Here is a 17,434-nt window from a genome sequence, read left to right as displayed (position 1 = left end):
AAAATGTTCATAAGATGGTAATATAATGTAAATATACAGATTGTTTGAAAGAAGCAAAATGCTTGGATATGGTCAGCATTTGGCTGATTTTGAGTAAGATAACCTGCTTGCAGTCAAACAGAATTTCTATTACTATTAGCTCTTTCCAGCTATTTTCACGTCTTTCTAAGAAACAGAACAATTGATTTGATTTTAGATTTAGTTTCAAAACTGAAAAAGGCACTTTGGAGTGTCTTTGTATGATAATGTAATTTCCATATCTTCATAGAAATATTTATGGAATTGAAAATATTTGAACTGAATAAGGCATCTACATTTGTGGGATAAAGGGATGTGAAACTAATACTTGCATTTTCTCTTTTTCCAAATTTTAGGGGGGACACAGAGATTACCCCGCACAATTGGAGTATCTTTGGCTAAAGAACTAATCTTCTCTGCACGCATTGTAGATGGTGAGGAAGCAAAATCGATAGGATTGATTAGCCATGTGGTAGAACAGAATGAAGCAGGGGATGCCGCATACAGAAGAGCACTAGCTCTGGCAAGAGAATTTTTACCTCAGGTATAACTAATTATTTTGCTTTCAGTTGTTACCAAATATTAAGTCTGAAAAAGATTCAGCTGTATTCCGGTTATAACTGCCATGAAGTTATGTATTTACAAGTCATGGTAGTTATGTGGAGAGCAATGAAAAATTTTTCTCATGGTTCAAGTGGTGTTATTTGGTAAATATTTCCCAGTAAAGCAAATAAGCTTTGTCAATCCATGTATCATCATGCTGTGGTCTGTGTTTGCATTGTGTATTTTGGTTTTCACATGTTAAACAGTAAAAAATGGTGTAAGGGTTGTTTTTTTGTTTGTTTGTTTTTTCTTTTTTTTTTAGTAAACCAGTTGTCTCAGTAGGTTATTCTGTCGCTGTTGAACACTTCGAAAGAGATACAAAAAAGTCCTTATGAAAGTGAATGTGTTTCAGCATAGCTCTTGTTTTGAAAAAACAAAGCTAAATGTAATATCAGTATTAAAGCAAAACCCATTTACTACTGGAAAGTGATCCCTTTGCTTTCTATCCTTTGTGTATAAGTTAGATGAAAGAATCATGCTCTTGTATCATTTATTCAACATGACATCTTATCTCCATCTTTTACTAAAAGACTTGAAATGGGATTTGCTGAATTTCTGTGCTTTAGAACCTAAACAATTTAGTAAGAAATTTAATTATGACCCTTAGAGGAGTCTTTGTGTTAGCTGATTGCTACCTGTTCCCTTACTGGCATAGAGTGCAGGCTGTTTGTTCAGAGAAGAAATGTGAGTTTGGAGATCATCAAACTTGTTTTTTAACTGAAGTGTCCCAGGTAGCAAATTCATAGGTGGTAGCATTAAAGAAAATGAGTAAACCACTGTATCAGATCACAAGTTTAGCAGCAAAATCTTTGCATTCAAAATAGGAAATGGATTAAATAAGATGCTTAAAATGACTGTTTGTGTTTTGAAAACCCTCATAGAAAGACAAACATGAAAAATATACTAAAGCTTTTAGCATACAGTGGTTCTGGAAGGCCGATTTGTAGTTAGAGCTTTGCACTGGAACCAGTTCAGAAGCATATGGAAAGCTCTGAGGTCCTGTCAACTCATGCAAGTGCAATGCCATGTCACCACCGAAGGGACTGCATTTGGATTTTCCCAAAGCAGTAGGCCACTTCTTTAAAGCAGTCTCTTACCGTTCGGAAGCTGATGCCAATGACAGGCATAGGACTGAGATGATTCCCAAAGATGCCTCCTTGTGGAGGACCAAGGTGGAACTCCTTCTGTTTGCTACTGAACTCAGTGGCTCATGGAGAAGTGTCATCACCTGACCACTGCAGGCTTTGCAGTAGCACATTTTAGGTTTGAAGCTGTATTGATCCATTTGAATTTGGTTTCATATCTTTTTATGTATCTCCATTGTGTGATAATAGGGACATAATTAGATTGATCTATAAAGTCCTATAATGATGCCCTGTTACAGTGGTCATTCTGAGCCTTGTTTTGAAAGGAATTGAGCGATCTTGACAAAAGTGGATATGCTCAGCACCTTTGAAACAGAAACGCAAAACACTGTTTTCAGTTCTCTATTCTGAAAATGATATGCTTCTTCATTTTTTCTCAATGTTGAAAATACCATTTTGTTAGAATATAGCTACTGTAGATATATAACCTGACCTGTTTATTTAATACACGTTCAAAGTCTAAAGGGTCCCAGTATAAGGACATTGATGTGCTGACTCTTTACTGCATAATCTTTTAGAATTTAATGATATGTAAATAAGCCTTGTCTTTCATTTCAGGGACCAGTAGCAATGAGAGTTGCAAAGCTGGCCATCAATCAGGGAATGGAGGTAAGGATCTGTACTACCCATAAAAATAAGTCAGGCAGGCAACAGGTTTACCATGGTGATTTATTTTTTTTTTTCTTTCTAGAACTGTGTTTAGTTTCTCAGTGTTTTAAAGTCTTTAAAAGTCTATTTGGTGAAAACCTTTTTGAAGATTAAATGCATTTTTTTTATGTCTATGTTTTTAGAGTTCATACTGTTGAGACTAGGAATTATGTTGATTTCCATAACAAGGTGTAGCAATCCTACATCTATCTAGGTGTAATGCACTCTGCTAGTTACTAATAGGAGCAAATAAACATACACTGCTATGAACAAGTTATATCGCAAATGCTGGACAGAAAAACATCACCAAAGTCATACTCTGTGAAGTCTATCAAGGCTTTCGGTGTTTAGTAATTAATAAAGGCATGCTATTTTTTTTTAATAGTTTAATGGAGGCTAGTGTTAAAATTATATCTGGAGTCCAATTTCATATTTGGTTCTGATTACCATTTTCTGATTTCACGGCTTCCCTTGGTAATATATCCTGTTGCTTATCTTCTCTTGACAATCTACTTGTGGTGCATAGCCACAGCCTTTTCACTAGCCTTTTGGTGAGCTGGTAATTCTGCTGCAGCTGACGCTTTAGAAAGGCAGAGAGATACTGGTGAGAAAATCATTTCAGTCACTTCAGGAGAACAGTCATTTCAGCTGTTGTTGTAGTTTAGCCCAGCAGGCAGCTAAGCACCACACAGCCGTTCACTCACTCCCCTCCAGTGGGATGGGGGAGAGAATCAAAAAAATGATAAAACTCACAGGTTGAGATAAAGACAGTTTAATAGGACAGAAAAGGAAGAGAAAATACTACTACTACTATTATATACACGAAACAAGTGATGCACAATGCAATTGCTCTGACCAGTAATTTTATCATATCATAAGCCAGCGTTACACAGTACAGCAAAATGATAACCTCAAACCAGCCCCCAGAGGTGACAAACAGTACAACAGGGAGCAAAGACCGCAAGTAAGGTGTTACACAGCACAACTCTGAGAACAAGCACCGCAGCCCCAAGAGAAAAAAAAATCAACATTGTGGATGCCTCTGGCCAGTTGGGGTCTGTCCCCTCCCAGCTCTTCATGCACCCCCAGCCTCCTCGCTGGCAGAGCAGTGTGAGGAGCTGAAAACTCCTTGGCTCAGTATAATCACTGCTCCACAGCAAGCAAAACATCAGTGTGTTACCAGCATTATTCTCATCCTAAATCCAAAACACAGCATCATAGCAGCTACTGTAAGGAAAATCAACTCTGTCTCAGCTAAAACCAGGACAGCTTTTCAGACCAACTCACAAAACTAGGTGATGGTGCAGGATTGCCACTGGCCTCATTTACTTTTTTAAATCCATTTAAAATTGAGTCCATGTTTACTTTTTAGTATGGTATTATTTTCTTACAGATTTTTTTGAATATAGTTATTTCAGAACAAATTTTAAATAATCACGCAGTAAATCTTTTCCCTTGTAGTAGTTGAAATGATTACAAATGTGCAGTGAAGAACATACATTGTTTTGACAGTGTATTACATACTAATTGTATCACCAAATACGGAAACTGTTACAGAAACACTAATCACTCTCACCACATGGCAGAGAGGTATTTCTCTGTTAATGTACCATGGAAGAACTTTAAAGTAAACTGTTTTAGTATTTGGCATATAGAAACACAGCTAGCTGTCAGGAAATAATGTATATGAAATGTACAAAAATATGCTTTTTATAATGTTGAATTCTTTTTCTCAGGTCGACTTAGTAACAGGCTTAGCAATCGAAGAAGCTTGTTACGCTCAGGTATGTAACCATGATTAAATAAAAAAATGTAGAAAAGAGGCTTTGCTGGAGAATGTTGTGAGGCACATGCAGAAATACAAGTAGAAATTGCTTTATAGTTCCTTCTACAAATATTTTGTCATTGGATCTAGGCCTTCCTTCTACATACTCTGTTTCTATAAGGAATTTAAGGAATGAGGTGTAGGACACTACATGAAGCACTGCCAGCCCTATACCTCATCAGTCATACACTGATATGCACCTAGTCCAAGAACTGCTTTGCTATTGTTTTCTTTTGGTTTAGCATAAAATAACATGTAGGACACTTCACAAGCACGTGCAACTTAACAGTATGTGTGCTAACCAGGTAACAAACAGAAAATCAAAAACAGAATAACAACAACAAACAAATCAAAACCCCAAAACAAACCCTAGTGAGATTCATTCTCGCTCTCATCTGTTCAGAGAAAAGATACTCCTTCTTCTCCTGAACTTTTTCTCTGCCTCCTTTTGTGCCTATGAAATGACTGGTACTTTCACATATCTGACTATACGTTGCACTTTTCATTTTGCTGTTATGTTTTATGTTATATTAAAGAATGGGGATATGTACAAAAATATTGTTGTTGGTATTGTTTTTTGTATCAATAATGAAATGTTACATATTACCCTTTGCAGACTATTCCAACCAAGGATAGAATTGAAGGTCTTCTTGCATTTAAAGAGAAAAGGCCTCCTCGCTACAAGGGAGAATAAAAGAAGCTGATGCCTTTAAACTACAATGGGGTATATGTACAGATATGAGGACCATTAAGGTGCACTTTGCATCTGAGCCTAGAATATCACAACCACCAAAGTAAAAGCAAATCATACTGATGTTACAACATTTTTAATGTGTCCATACTTGTACTGGGCCCAGATAGAAATGTGTGTCCATTCATGCTCATTACAGTTTCTGAAGGCCGATCTATGTACTGGCAAGGTCACAATTTCATGCAACATTTTTAAAATTTCATATGTATGAAATTTACCATTCCACAATTAAAAAGCTCTATAAATCCTTTAAATAGGCAAAATCTATATGTGATGTTAAGTATAAATTTGCTGTATCATTTTATCAAAATAAAAGTGACTTCTGAACACCAAAAAAAAGAAATTGCACCAAATATGCATTTAAATGATTCTGTATACCAGTAAAAATACATTTGAGAATTCTACCTGCATATGTACATTATAAATAAAGTTAAGGGAGATTAAAAAGATTATTGTTTGGTAAATATTAAGCTTTATTTGTCTGAATTACACTATTCTAAGTAAAATGAAAGTAACTTTGAGAATAGCACATAATGGTGTCCTTTTGATGAAGTCATTCTTATTATATTCATTTAATTGTATTAAATTAAGACACCTTAGAGGCCAGCCTTTAATAATACATTCTTGTGTGTTACACTTGGCTTTGTCTTGCATTCTTCCAAAATGCCATCTGATCAGTACTGTCCGCTGTTATGGAATTTTATTTCACTTGCCCTGGTTATTTTAAATTTGTGATGATTGTATTAAAATATTTTGCGCAGGGATGTGTCTAATGTGCTGTTAAAGAAACTAGAATTTTCTTCATCCCCAGAATGTCCTTTTTGCAGGGTCTAAATAATGTATATTTATATGCAACAGGGATGATAATGAAATGTTCTTTATTCTGTGGTGGCCTCAGGGTTCTTTTCATATTTTGAAAGAGAAATCCAGTAGGTTATAAGGTGAGAATGCTGTTGTGATTCATATTGTATATTTGATGTAGTTGTGCCATATACAGCAAATGCTTGAAAACAACCTCTTAGAAATTATTTTTGTTAACTTGACTGGAAAATAAACATGCCTTAGCAGTCAGAGGCTATCTTTTACATGAAAACAAATTTCTTTGTATTTGGTTACCATTGGCTTATGAAACTTGTGCATGCTCTGCTGTTTCTGCAACATTAACTATGGTCAGTGTCCATATCTATGATGATAAAGCAGCTATTGAACATGAAATGACAGGAACTCATTTAAATTCATATTTAGACATATCATTACATGTAAATTGATTATAACTGGTAGAGCACACACTTTGTTGACTGGTAAACTTGCTGAGTCGATCATTTCATGCATGATAATTTGCAAATAAAGTACCGGTGCTTGTTTTGATAGTCATATAAAGCCTAGAGGGTCATTTTCTCCTGTTTTTGAAATGCTAACATGTCATTTTCATTTTTACTGAGTAGGAAATAATTATGTTAATGGGATGAAAAAATATTAAGTCTATGCTGACTGGTTTGTGTTTCATAACTTTGATATACAGTCTGCTTATTAAGCTGCCTGTTTTTCTAACAAGCCCTGATTCAGTAGCTTCTGTCAATGTCTGTTTTAAAAAAGTCTAATAACTTGAAATACTGTGGCACAAGACTGTGTAGATTTGTGCCTTTAACTAGTAGTTTTGATCTCAGAAAATAATTTTGCTGTCACAGTGGTCTCTCCATTCCTTTTCTCAGGAGGAGATATTGTCAGATTGTAGCAATTTGAGTCCCTTCTTTGAAGTCAAGAGTTTGAATGTTATTTCAAAGTGAGTATCAATAACAAAATTTCTAAAGGTACTATCTAGTGATATTGGAATAGTTCTAAAGGAACAATATTTTAGCAAAAGATGTGTTAAACGCTTACTGTCTCTTTTATTAAGTAACCAGCATTAAGATGACTTCGTTGCTCATAATTAATAGCAATATTAGAATTCTGCTTCCAGGAGAGAGTGATTTGTAACAGAAATGTTCTTATATAGCCTGACTTTTCCTTATGAAAGTTTTGATCTAGCAAATCCTCCTTCAAGTGCTTAGGATCAGCTCTTTCAATTCCTGGTAAAGCCATGCTTTTCTGCACAGTACCTCATGGGTAGATGACCCCTGGTCCCTGCTGGTTTCCTGAAAGGTTATTTCATGGTCCCTAGGCATAAGCAGCTTTTTTTCCTGCTTCTGCTGAGCTCAAGTGGGTAGTGAGATCTTCTGCACTTTAATACTGAGATGAATATTGAAAAGTGATAGTTCAGGTAGGTCAGTTACCTTGAGCCTCCTGGCAGTGTAAGTGCAAGTGCAACTTAATAAATAACCCAGAAATCCTTGCAGAAATTAATGTGCCAATTTATATGACCCATGTCATTTTAGCCTTCAACCTTTAATCTAGGAAAGTATTTATTGTTTGTTGGGTTTTTATTTTGTTTGTTTGTTTTTGTTTTCCCCTGTGTTAATATTGAAGTAACTCTGCATTCTCTCTAGTTTAATAAATTTATGGATAAAGTTTTCAGAATTGTCTGAATTACTTCAGTCACTTCAGAGTCTTTGAGTATCTCACCTGCTGTAAAGAAATTCCAAGTTTTATTTATTCTGAGATTGTGTAATAATGCACTTAAGAACACTTTGAGGATGTTGTTCTGTGGAACGTTTCTATGAGATTGTGGAGCCATTTGTGCCAAATAGTTGCTGAAAATCTGTCAGTCTATTCAGAATTACTCATAGTCTTACTTCAGGGTTCATGTCTGTGCTTTTTAGAACTAACTGCTTTTAACCAGCTGCATTCAAAATAGTAAATACCAGGATGTGTCATTTGCAGATGTTTCATATTTTTCTTTGGTCATTGTTTTATGATGCATTTAATCATAATCAGATTTATTGAAAGTAACAAAAATTAAACAGTCTCTTCAACAAAGAGAGGGCAGAATATCATGCTAGCTTGAATTTGGCTTTGGGAGACTTAGGGTGTAACGTAAGGTGTAGTATTAGTGCCGTTTCAGAGTAACAAAACCAATAGAAGCAAAGTGAAAAAAAGTAATTGAAACATCTTAATTTATCACCAACTTATTTTTTTCTTTCATTGTTTTTATATGTAAGCAAATCCCTGAAAATGTGTCTACTGAGGTTAGAAAGATGATTTATTAAAAATAAATAAATTGAAAACCACTGGTATTTTTTTGTGGTGTAAATTGAACAAGATGTGCTTCCACCTCTCATATTACACATATTACATCTAATGGCACTACTGAAAATTCAATTGTCTAATGAAGATTGTACAGTTAATGTACTTACTGTGTGATAATGACAATGTGGTTATTTTAAGATGTTCTTTTTCTGCACAATTCTAGAAAGACAACTATCTCCAAAAATGAGAAAAAAAGAGAATAATTGCAAACAGATAAGCCAACAGAAGACATCTACAGCTAATGGTAATGAAATTCCTTTAATTCTTTTAATGTGTTTTGAGGGCTTTTAAATACTAGTTTTTCTGTCTATGCCCCTTTTTCTGTTGGCTTTCATTTTGTCTGAGTCTGGAACTCAGGTAACAGGGGTCAGGGTGCCCCTCTAATAACTTGTACATGTACATTGTTTTAGTTTGTTTGTTTTTCTTTTTTTTTTTTTCACCTTAAGAACACTGATGTTTTATAACTGAAGTTAGAAGAGTTTTAAAAGTTATCCCAAAAGTTTTTTTGAGAGATTTAATTACATATAATCATGTTATCATTAAAGATTTGCTAAGATACCGTTTTATTATAGATTCAAATCATGTTCAGTTTCAACCTTGGAATGGAGTTGAGTATGTTTCCTTAGTTCTGCAGAATGCACTGTGTTTACACAATGTGTTCATTATGCGTTATATATGTGTGTATATTGACATATCGTATGCATGCATATATATATATGTATGTGTGCGCATAGGTGTACATACAAATACAATTTTTCAGACTGTCAGATAAGACCAAGCCCCTTCAGGATGTGATAGTACTATTGTACTCCAGGAAGTTTGGAATTTATTTGTGCAAGAGCACTACCAGCAAAACCTTGAACCCTGTAAAGTATGTACTGTGACTGTTCCAAGTGGCAATACTTGCAGTGTGGAAGTTCTGTAATACAGAATTCTTTTGCAGAAACAGCAGTCAAGTAGCTAGGACATCCATGCGTGTTACCATATATTTCATCATGCACATCTGGTAGTTCAAGGCTAGAACAAATGTAGCAGAAGTCACAGTGATTTCTAACTTTAAACAAAGGTGTGGCATACCAGATAGCACATTCCTCCCAGCCCTGTAGAACCATTTGCTTCTGCAGTTTGGACAGGCCTACAGCAATCATGAGCAGCTCATTAATCAACAACTGTCGTAGATTATAAGATCAGTCTCCACTCCCCCCTCCCCCTTTTTCTAAGTCTAGACTTAGATTTCATCTTCAAATTTTATCTAGTAGATAATTCTTCCAAGGACAGTCATTCACATGGGAAGAAATATGAAATATGTTAAAAGAATTTATTATAGAGGGTGTGAACATTCTGTGTCAAAGCTAAGTCCTATTGCAATACTCCAGCTCAAAATAATACATTAACCCTGAAAGGCATAGTCTGTATATGTATGTTTGTAGACTCTTCAGTGTTCTCGTTAGTGACTACTACTCTTTGATTATAATTTCTAAAGTGTATGCTAATAAAGCTTTTATAACATTAAAGAGGTGAGAATGTGTTGCAGTTTTCATGTTGCATAATATAATCACTTTCAAAAGAACATGAAGATTTTGATATTTTTTATTTTAGGGAACATACAGCAAATAGTTGCTTCTTTATTCTAGCAATTGCTAATTGATTTAACATTTTCATTTAAGCATAAGGGACTTTCTGATATCATCTTTGGCTCAATTCTTTCTAGCATGTTCAAAAATCTGATAATCTGATGCCAGTTGTACAGATTCTTTAAAAAGCGTCTCTTTCATGTAGCTTAGAAAGACAAAGTTTAAAATTTAAATTATAAGGACAGAGTTTTGAAGGTTGTGTTTTCATTACATATAAATGTTAACAATGTGTGTATGTGCTTGTGTTTGACTGTTTTTTTTTTTTTTTTTTTTTATGTAATAAATTCATACTGCCAGAACTGTTCTCTCCAAAGCTCGTATGTAGCTGAACTATTTATGTAAACATATGTAAGCATCCACAGATAGTGACCACTCAGGACTGATCCAAAAAAAATGATTAATATTGACTATTGTTTTGGTTGTGTTATTTTGGCCAGCCTCCTCTTCAAAGTAGTGGTGAAAGGAGGAGAGAGCCAAGAACCATGCTTCGAAGAAGTAGTGGGTCTTGTAAGGATGGATAGAAGAAATGGTTTGTATAGTGTGTTCAGGCTGCAGTGTTTAAGTTCAGCACAGTCATTTCTGATATTTTTGTGAGCAACTCCACAGATTTTTCTGTTCTGGCTTGTTTCAGCCAGTTCTGTACCCTAATCACTTACAGAGATTGTAACATCCATTTATGATTCCTAGGCTATCTATACATAGTGTTTGAAAGAAGGTTGGGTCCACAAAAGACAGCATAATGAGAACGGTTCTGCCTATATCATCAGTTCATAAGGGAGGACATGGACGTGTTTTAGGGCTCCTTTTATCCACCTTCTGCTGAAGGGAATTCCTTTCTTCAGTTTGGATTCACAAATCCAATTCATTTTGGATTCTTAAACATTTTTCATACCTGGGTTGAAATCAGTCCTTTACTGAGACAGTGAAGAGGGTATGCTTCACTTGATCTATCTAATTTCTGAGTAGTTGGAGTACTCGTGAAACTCAGAGCAGATCCATTTTTGCTCCCATCTGTCACTGAATTGATCTGAATACTCCTTCAAGAGTGACGTGATCACTGGAGGTTCTCGGTCAATCCTGTTTAAACATTTTTATTTTAATTACTTAGTCTACCATTTGTCTTGTTGAGACATAGTAATAATGACCATTAGCCTATTAGATTGGAAAGGGAAGACCTGTCTTGCAGCGAGTATTACACTTTTATTAATAGATTGTGGAGCAAGGATAGAGTCCTGCTGGCTTTGCTCTCATCCCCAACATCTCCTTTGTACTCTGTGGATTCCTGTCTGTCAAGTGTGAAGATGCCTTCTGACTCAGATTCCTTAGCTGTGGAAGTCTTAATTCATAAATCCTGGAAGGTGTTACATACAGCATGGCTGCCATTGTCTAATACATCAGGAGTATGGCTTCAAAGGAGAAAGGAAAATCTCAACAGTTAAGCAGGAATTTTGAGAATCTAAATTTTTGGCTTGGGCACCTAAGCTCCCGCATAGTCTTATTCTTACATGTGCACCTTTGTGATTGTGTTTCTAGACTGCTTTGTGCTTTAGGACTGTTAGTTAAGCTTGAAAATAGTTCTTTAGCAGAGGTATATCAGGAATCACTTTAACTACTGATGACATACAGTCAGTCCCATGATGGAACTGTGTTGCTGTTAACAGGTGGTAATGCTTATGGAATTTAGCTACCCCTTTCTTTACCAGCTTCCCTAAGTAGTCTGGCTGTCATCAGTTAGGTAAAAGGAAACCCTAACAAGTCAGGGAGGAGATGGTGCAGGAGCAGCCATAGCATAGCTACACTACCAGAATGGTTGCTTGTGCTAAAGCAGTCGTATGAAGCTGGTTATTCCAGCTTTGCAACCTGATTCTGCCAACAGTGAAGCACAAAGTAACTGTGTTTAGGGCAAAATTTTGATCACTTTGTGCGTGTATATATACATAATATATAAAATGCATGTCCATATGTCCACTCTGCTTCCAGCACATAGTTTTATGGTTGTTCATGGAAGCTTCTGAAGCATTGTTCCCATTGTTAAAATAGCTCATTAAAACCACGTCTCCACAGGTATGTGTGTTTCGAGTTACAAAAACATTTTGTACTATACATGCTTTTATAGTTCATATAATTACAGCATATTTATCTGAAGTATTTCGCAAGTATACATTTGTGTAATACTGGTAGGAGATTAAGTAATAGCTGCTTACTAGCACTATTGCACAAGAACATCAAATGTTATTGTGATGTACTGAGATTTGAGGTACCAAGCATGCTTTTGGCTGCTTTGTTCCTGTGACCTTTGTGCTCTTTTGGATAATACTGCAGTCCTGTAACGACGGAGCATGTTTTCCTTTACACAAATGCCAGTAACCACTTGAACAGGGCACTTGATTCCAGTTTTGTTGGGCGGTGCCTATAATGGACAACGGTAGTGTATGCAAGCCAAGTTGGCAATCTGTGTGCTTTGCAGTGCCAAAAACTTCAAAGCTTCTTCCTTTTAGAACTCTAAAGCAATACAAGTTTGTGTTTCTTCATATCGTCAAACTTAATTATTGGCAATAAGCAACTGCTGGCAAGAGCAGCACATCACATGGCTCCATTTCTGCTTTAGAAAAGGTCAGCATATGGCATAAACACTTTGCTGTATTATACAGCCTTGTACTCTGATCACATAACACATGCTTCAGAAAGCATTATGCAATGTTATACTCACTGATTAATGGCTGCTTGCACAAGAAGTTTTTCATTACCCTGAATGCTAGCATCCTGGGAATGATTAACTTTGTGACATAACTCTCATCACATAAATATGGAAGATTCAAATATAGCCTCAAAATAACGTGTTTCAGAAATAACTGAACACTTTCCTGCTTAGCACTGTGTACAGTACATGATTAACAACTGCTTTAAACCTTCAGAGTTGAACAGAAAAGCCTATTTGGGAGAACTGCACACAAGATTTATTTTTAGGTTTTAAAGTTTTACCCAAGATGAATTTTTGCACACAGCAGCATCTCATTCGCAATGTTTTTCCTCTGCTTGTGTAAGTTTGAGTTTCCTGAGAAAAATCTGTGCCAACAATTTTCAGTGTTCAGGCAGTGAGTTAAACAGAGCAAGTTAAATCTAGCCCTTATTTAGATCAGGAACTGCATGCGTGTAAATGACTCAGTCCAGTGTGTTCAGTATTATAGTGCATACAGTCGTGTGCTTAAATCAGCTTGGTTATAGCAGAGTAAATTCACAATAATTGCTGTGATATTTCTGCTGCCAAAATAACAAAACAAAATGCTGTCCTGAATGAATCAGCTCTCAAACCTACAGTCTGAACATTACTACATGTTCCCATTTAACATTTTCATTTTATGTTGATTGGTCATTCCATGTTCACATTTTACAGATTCTTATGTTAAAAATCACAATGACAGAGCACCATGGATGTTATGATCTTAAGGATGTAAAAGAGAGGAAAAACCTGTAAAAATAAATGTTCCTCACCATATTTCTCCACATATGAAGGTGTAACCTTGTTTTTGAAATAATTTTGAAATAATTGCTACCAGTTATCTATGATTCAGTGGCTTTGTTAAGGAGAAAGTTGTTTGCCTGTTTGGAAATTCAAGATCAGTTTTCACAAGGAAATAACTATATTAAACTTCCGCTTACTAATTTGCATTTAAATGTCAGACTAAAAAAAATACATCTGCTTTTTATGATTCTCTCTCCTGTAAGTAATCCTTCTCACAAATAGTCACACTAAATAAAACTACTTAAAGTCCTTATAATAGGCAAGATGGTTTAGGATGTCACTATATTACTTCATGCATTCCACTTCTTCCAAAATAATCTTCACTGAGAACAAACAGAGAAGGTAAACATTGACCTTCTGTATGTTCTCTTTAATTTTTGCTTTTTCCTGCATTCCAACTCCTACAAGCAGTAGCAAAGGCTAAAGGAAACAGCCTCTGACTAAGCATTAGCTACCACCGTGCCCTCATTATAGCTGAGGGCTCTTATTCTCGCTTAGCCTACGTGCAGAGCCAGCTAGTCTTTCAGCTGTGATGACGAAATGCCATGCATTTCTTCCTGGAATAGTACGCAGATAAGAGGCCACTTGTTATGCTGAGGTTTCAGATGAACTGCGCTAAGGGTTTCAAAACAGTCTGTCACAATTATATCAGGTTTCTTTAGCAACCAATTCATTTCAGACACTTTTAAGATAAAAAGGGAAGAGATGTTAGTTTATTTTCCCTTGTGGTTTCACTGTTTAAACCTTTACAGGATATGACTGGATAGTTTATACATGGACTGAATTTATTAATTTTAAATAAAGCTGGCAGATCAAAATGGATCTGTTCCTGTCTTGAAATTCACATTACTTATAGTCCCCTGTGTGTGCCTATTCCTTTAGAGAAGAAACAAAAATCTCATGGCTATGATGTTCTGCTACAAAAGTCCTGCTGTGCAAACTGGGTTTCTGAGTACCTTGAGCTCATTCTGGGTCCAGTAAAAGCTGAGAGCATTCAAGATTGTGCAGGACAAAACATCAGTGCTTTGATCGTGGGGTTTAATTCAGGTGCTAGGAAATGTGCACACAGTGTGAGACCAGTTGACCTATGCGTAGCCAATTGACCTATGTGTAGCTTAGCAGAAGTAGGAAGACCTGTTTGTGAGATCATTTAGCAGATCTGGGGCCTGTTTAGGTGGTTCCATACACTAAGGAAAGCAACTGTATTAGGTTCAGACTGAAATGAAATCACAAAAGCGTCCAGTCTGTAAAAGAAAGAGGTGTCTCTGAAGTGTTTGTTTCAAAACAAAATATATATCCTTAATAATAGCAACAATCTTAACATTATTTTGAGGAAAGGATTATATTGCATGGAATAACCAATGGATCACCTACAGGTTACATAGCTCTTTTTGCTTATCCTTAGACACTAATTGCACATTTAGAGTCTGTGATATGCCCCATTTCCGTTCATTCATTAAGGATGACATTAAGTCAGTTGCAGCTTGCTTTTCCATTGGATCTGAGAGCCACTTTAGATATATGAGTAAATTGCAGCTTAGGTAAGTATTTAATATGAAAAGAAGAAGAAAAAATAAAACAGGCATTTCTCTTTGATCACTTTCCTTGCAGTTCTTTACTTTTATTAGTATCTCATTAACTGGGAACTAAAAACTAAATTCAATTTCCTTTTAAGACAACAAAATTTTCTTTTTCCATTTACATAATGGAATTTGGATCAGGTCTTAAGTCTGTAACATTATTCCTGTAATGCATTCCAAATAAATGTGTAATTTGCAGTGAGATCACTGGGAGTCTTGGCTATTCACAGTCCCCCTTTTTTTTTTCTTTAATCATTCTTGAATGAAGAGCAAACCATTTGAAAAGGTCTAGAGAACACTAGGTTTCTTAAAACTACCATTTCCCTTTTCTTTTTTTCCTTTCCTATGCTAGTTATTGACTGCTGACTGAGAAAAAAATAAATTTATCTCATTAATAAATTATTTCATAATTGTATACTTTTCATATATTACTGTGAAGAAGTCCTGTCCTTGCAGAACAAGATAAAACAAAAAGCCTGTGCTTCTCCATGATTTTTCTGTTCTCTTTTTTTTTCAAAATGTGGAAGTCAACCAAAACACTGCCATTGTGGTGGCCACTAGCAAGTCTTTTGAAAGTGAGACAGAGTTAGTTGTCACAAGAGTTGTGATCCACCAAGTACAAGTACGAATTATGGGCATCTCCTTTTTTGGACTGTTGTTGTTGTAAGCTTAGAATTTAATTAAATACCACAATGACAAATACATAAGAAATGTTACTTGTTAAATACTACTGCTTCCAAAATAGCTTTGTTTTATAAAATCGATTGTTTATAAACCATCTTACGTGTTGTTTGAAGCATCCTGTGGCAGCTATTACTTGTTTTCTATCTTTAGAAGAATTGATCTAGATGTCTGAAAACAGATTGATTTTTCCTGGAGTACTATAGGGGTTAAAAAAAAGCAGTGCCATTCTCTCAGATTATACTAAAAAGATAACTGTGGTTTAAAACCTTGAAAGGTTTTAAACTGAAATTATTACGAAATCGAAGTCTGTCATCTCACTGAAATCACAGAACCAACAAACAAGGCCCCAGTGCCAGAGCTAGTGAAACTGGTTTTCTTGGCCGTTTAGCCTTTCTCACCTTTTGCCTGTCCCTTAGCAGTTGTCCCTGCTCATGTGGATCAGGACACCCCTGGCTGAGGAGGGCCAGGTGAGCGTACTGTGTAGCTACAGGTGTGCTGGCTGCGGACGGAGCCTCCGGACAGAAAGCTCAATGACCAAGTCAGACAAGTTCTTGTTTAGGGGGCAGATGGGAAGGGGGACGCTAGATTGAGATTTGTTTTCCATTGAACCACCTATAGAAAAATAATAGGTCATTCTCCTCTTCCAAGTACAATTTATATTGTATAAGGGTTCAAAGGGTGAAAGAGTGAGAACTGACATTTTTGTAATATAACTTTTGTAATATAACTTTGTTTCCTAAGGCTAACAATACATGGGTGGAGTATAGGGTACATCAGCTCTGTTGAGATCTAAGAAACTGTAGGCACATGCTTCCTCCAGTAAGCAAGTTTCCAGGTCTGGGGCCATCTTGAGCTGACATAATGATTCATTGTTACCAGTATCCAAACTACATGGAAGCACATGTACTCAGATTTCTCTGCATGCATTTGCAATTATATACTGCAATTCCTAATGGCAGTATAGCATAGTAGGCATTAAAAAAAAAAACAAAAAACAGTCCCTACAAATGAGAATTCTTCATTGCCTTTACTAAATCCAAATTAAATCAAGAGGGGGCAGGGGGACAGGCAGGGGCTAGGGAGAGAGTCTGCATTTTGCCCCAAATATCAGCAGCTTTAGGCTATTTTAACTCATAAAAACAATTACAATAGCACTTACCAGTCAGTCATTCGTGACTGAAATGTAAATAGTTTATGCTGGTGAATTAGTAACTGATAAATAGGTATTTTGAACATTCACAGGTATGTTAAGACGCTGCAGAACTGTTTATGAAATAAATAGTACTGTCAAGAAATACATCATTGTTACTTTCAGTCTTGCTGTGGGGAATGTAAGAGTTGAGGGTGGTTTTTTTATGCTTATTATCTATTCTTCAGAGAATTATTTCATTGCTAGAAGCAGATGGTGATTTTTAAACCCACTGCTATTTTGGTGTACTTAAAAAAAAAAAAAAAAGGGTCCTAAAAATAGACCCAAGTTACCATATCCAGCAAAAATATGTTGTCAGCTCTTTACTCTGCTGGGCTGAAAACAAATCTGTCAGCAATTTCTTTGGGTTAAAGTATCTGAACACTTGTGTGGGTTTTTTTTACTGTCTTTTTTTTTTTTTTTTTTTTAAGAAAGCATTTTAAGTGGTTTTGTAACAGAGTCCATTTAAACCTTTAAGTATCAACAAATTACCATCTGTTGTTATAAAGGCACTTTATCAAATTGATGAGACCTGCACTCCGGTTAATGTTGTGGAGCAACTGCATGAATTAGACTTTAAAGTCTGAATGACTCTGAAATCAACATCTTCAGCTCTGCTGGAACAGACATTAAAAAACACCCCATTTT

At 35.8% G+C, this 17,434-nt stretch overlaps 2 protein-coding genes across 5 annotated transcripts in view; both read left to right on the top strand.

The window, feature by feature from the left end:
- Window positions 1–7,504, top strand: part of AUH (AU RNA binding methylglutaconyl-CoA hydratase) — a 114,229-nt gene extending 106,725 nt beyond the window's left edge. For all 4 annotated transcript variants that reach the window (XM_080575139.1, XM_080575138.1, XM_080575137.1 and 1 more), the window contains 4 exons: window positions 375–562; window positions 2,325–2,375; window positions 4,151–4,198; window positions 4,856–7,504. In XM_080575139.1, coding sequence (XP_080431265.1) covers window positions 375–562; window positions 2,325–2,375; window positions 4,151–4,198; window positions 4,856–4,933 — 365 coding nt within the window. In that variant the 3' untranslated portion in view covers window positions 4,934–7,504. The remainder of the gene's footprint in view (window positions 1–374; window positions 563–2,324; window positions 2,376–4,150; window positions 4,199–4,855) is intronic.
- Window positions 7,505–7,654: 150 nt separating this feature from the next.
- LOC308186141 (tubulin polymerization-promoting protein family member 2-like) overlaps window positions 7,655–17,434 on the top strand; it is a 100,461-nt gene continuing 90,681 nt past the window's right edge. The window contains exon 1 of the mRNA XM_080575150.1: window positions 7,655–8,420. The gene's annotated coding sequence lies outside the window, so the exon portion shown is untranslated. The remainder of the gene's footprint in view (window positions 8,421–17,434) is intronic.

The sequence above is a fragment of the Anser brachyrhynchus genome (genome assembly GCF_964034855.1).
Source record: "Anser brachyrhynchus genome assembly, chromosome: Z".
NCBI classification, from domain to species: Eukaryota; Metazoa; Chordata; class Aves; order Anseriformes; family Anatidae; genus Anser; species Anser brachyrhynchus.
The sequence above is the reverse complement of the archived record's forward strand: the minus strand, read 5'-3'. Positions and strand labels throughout refer to the sequence as shown.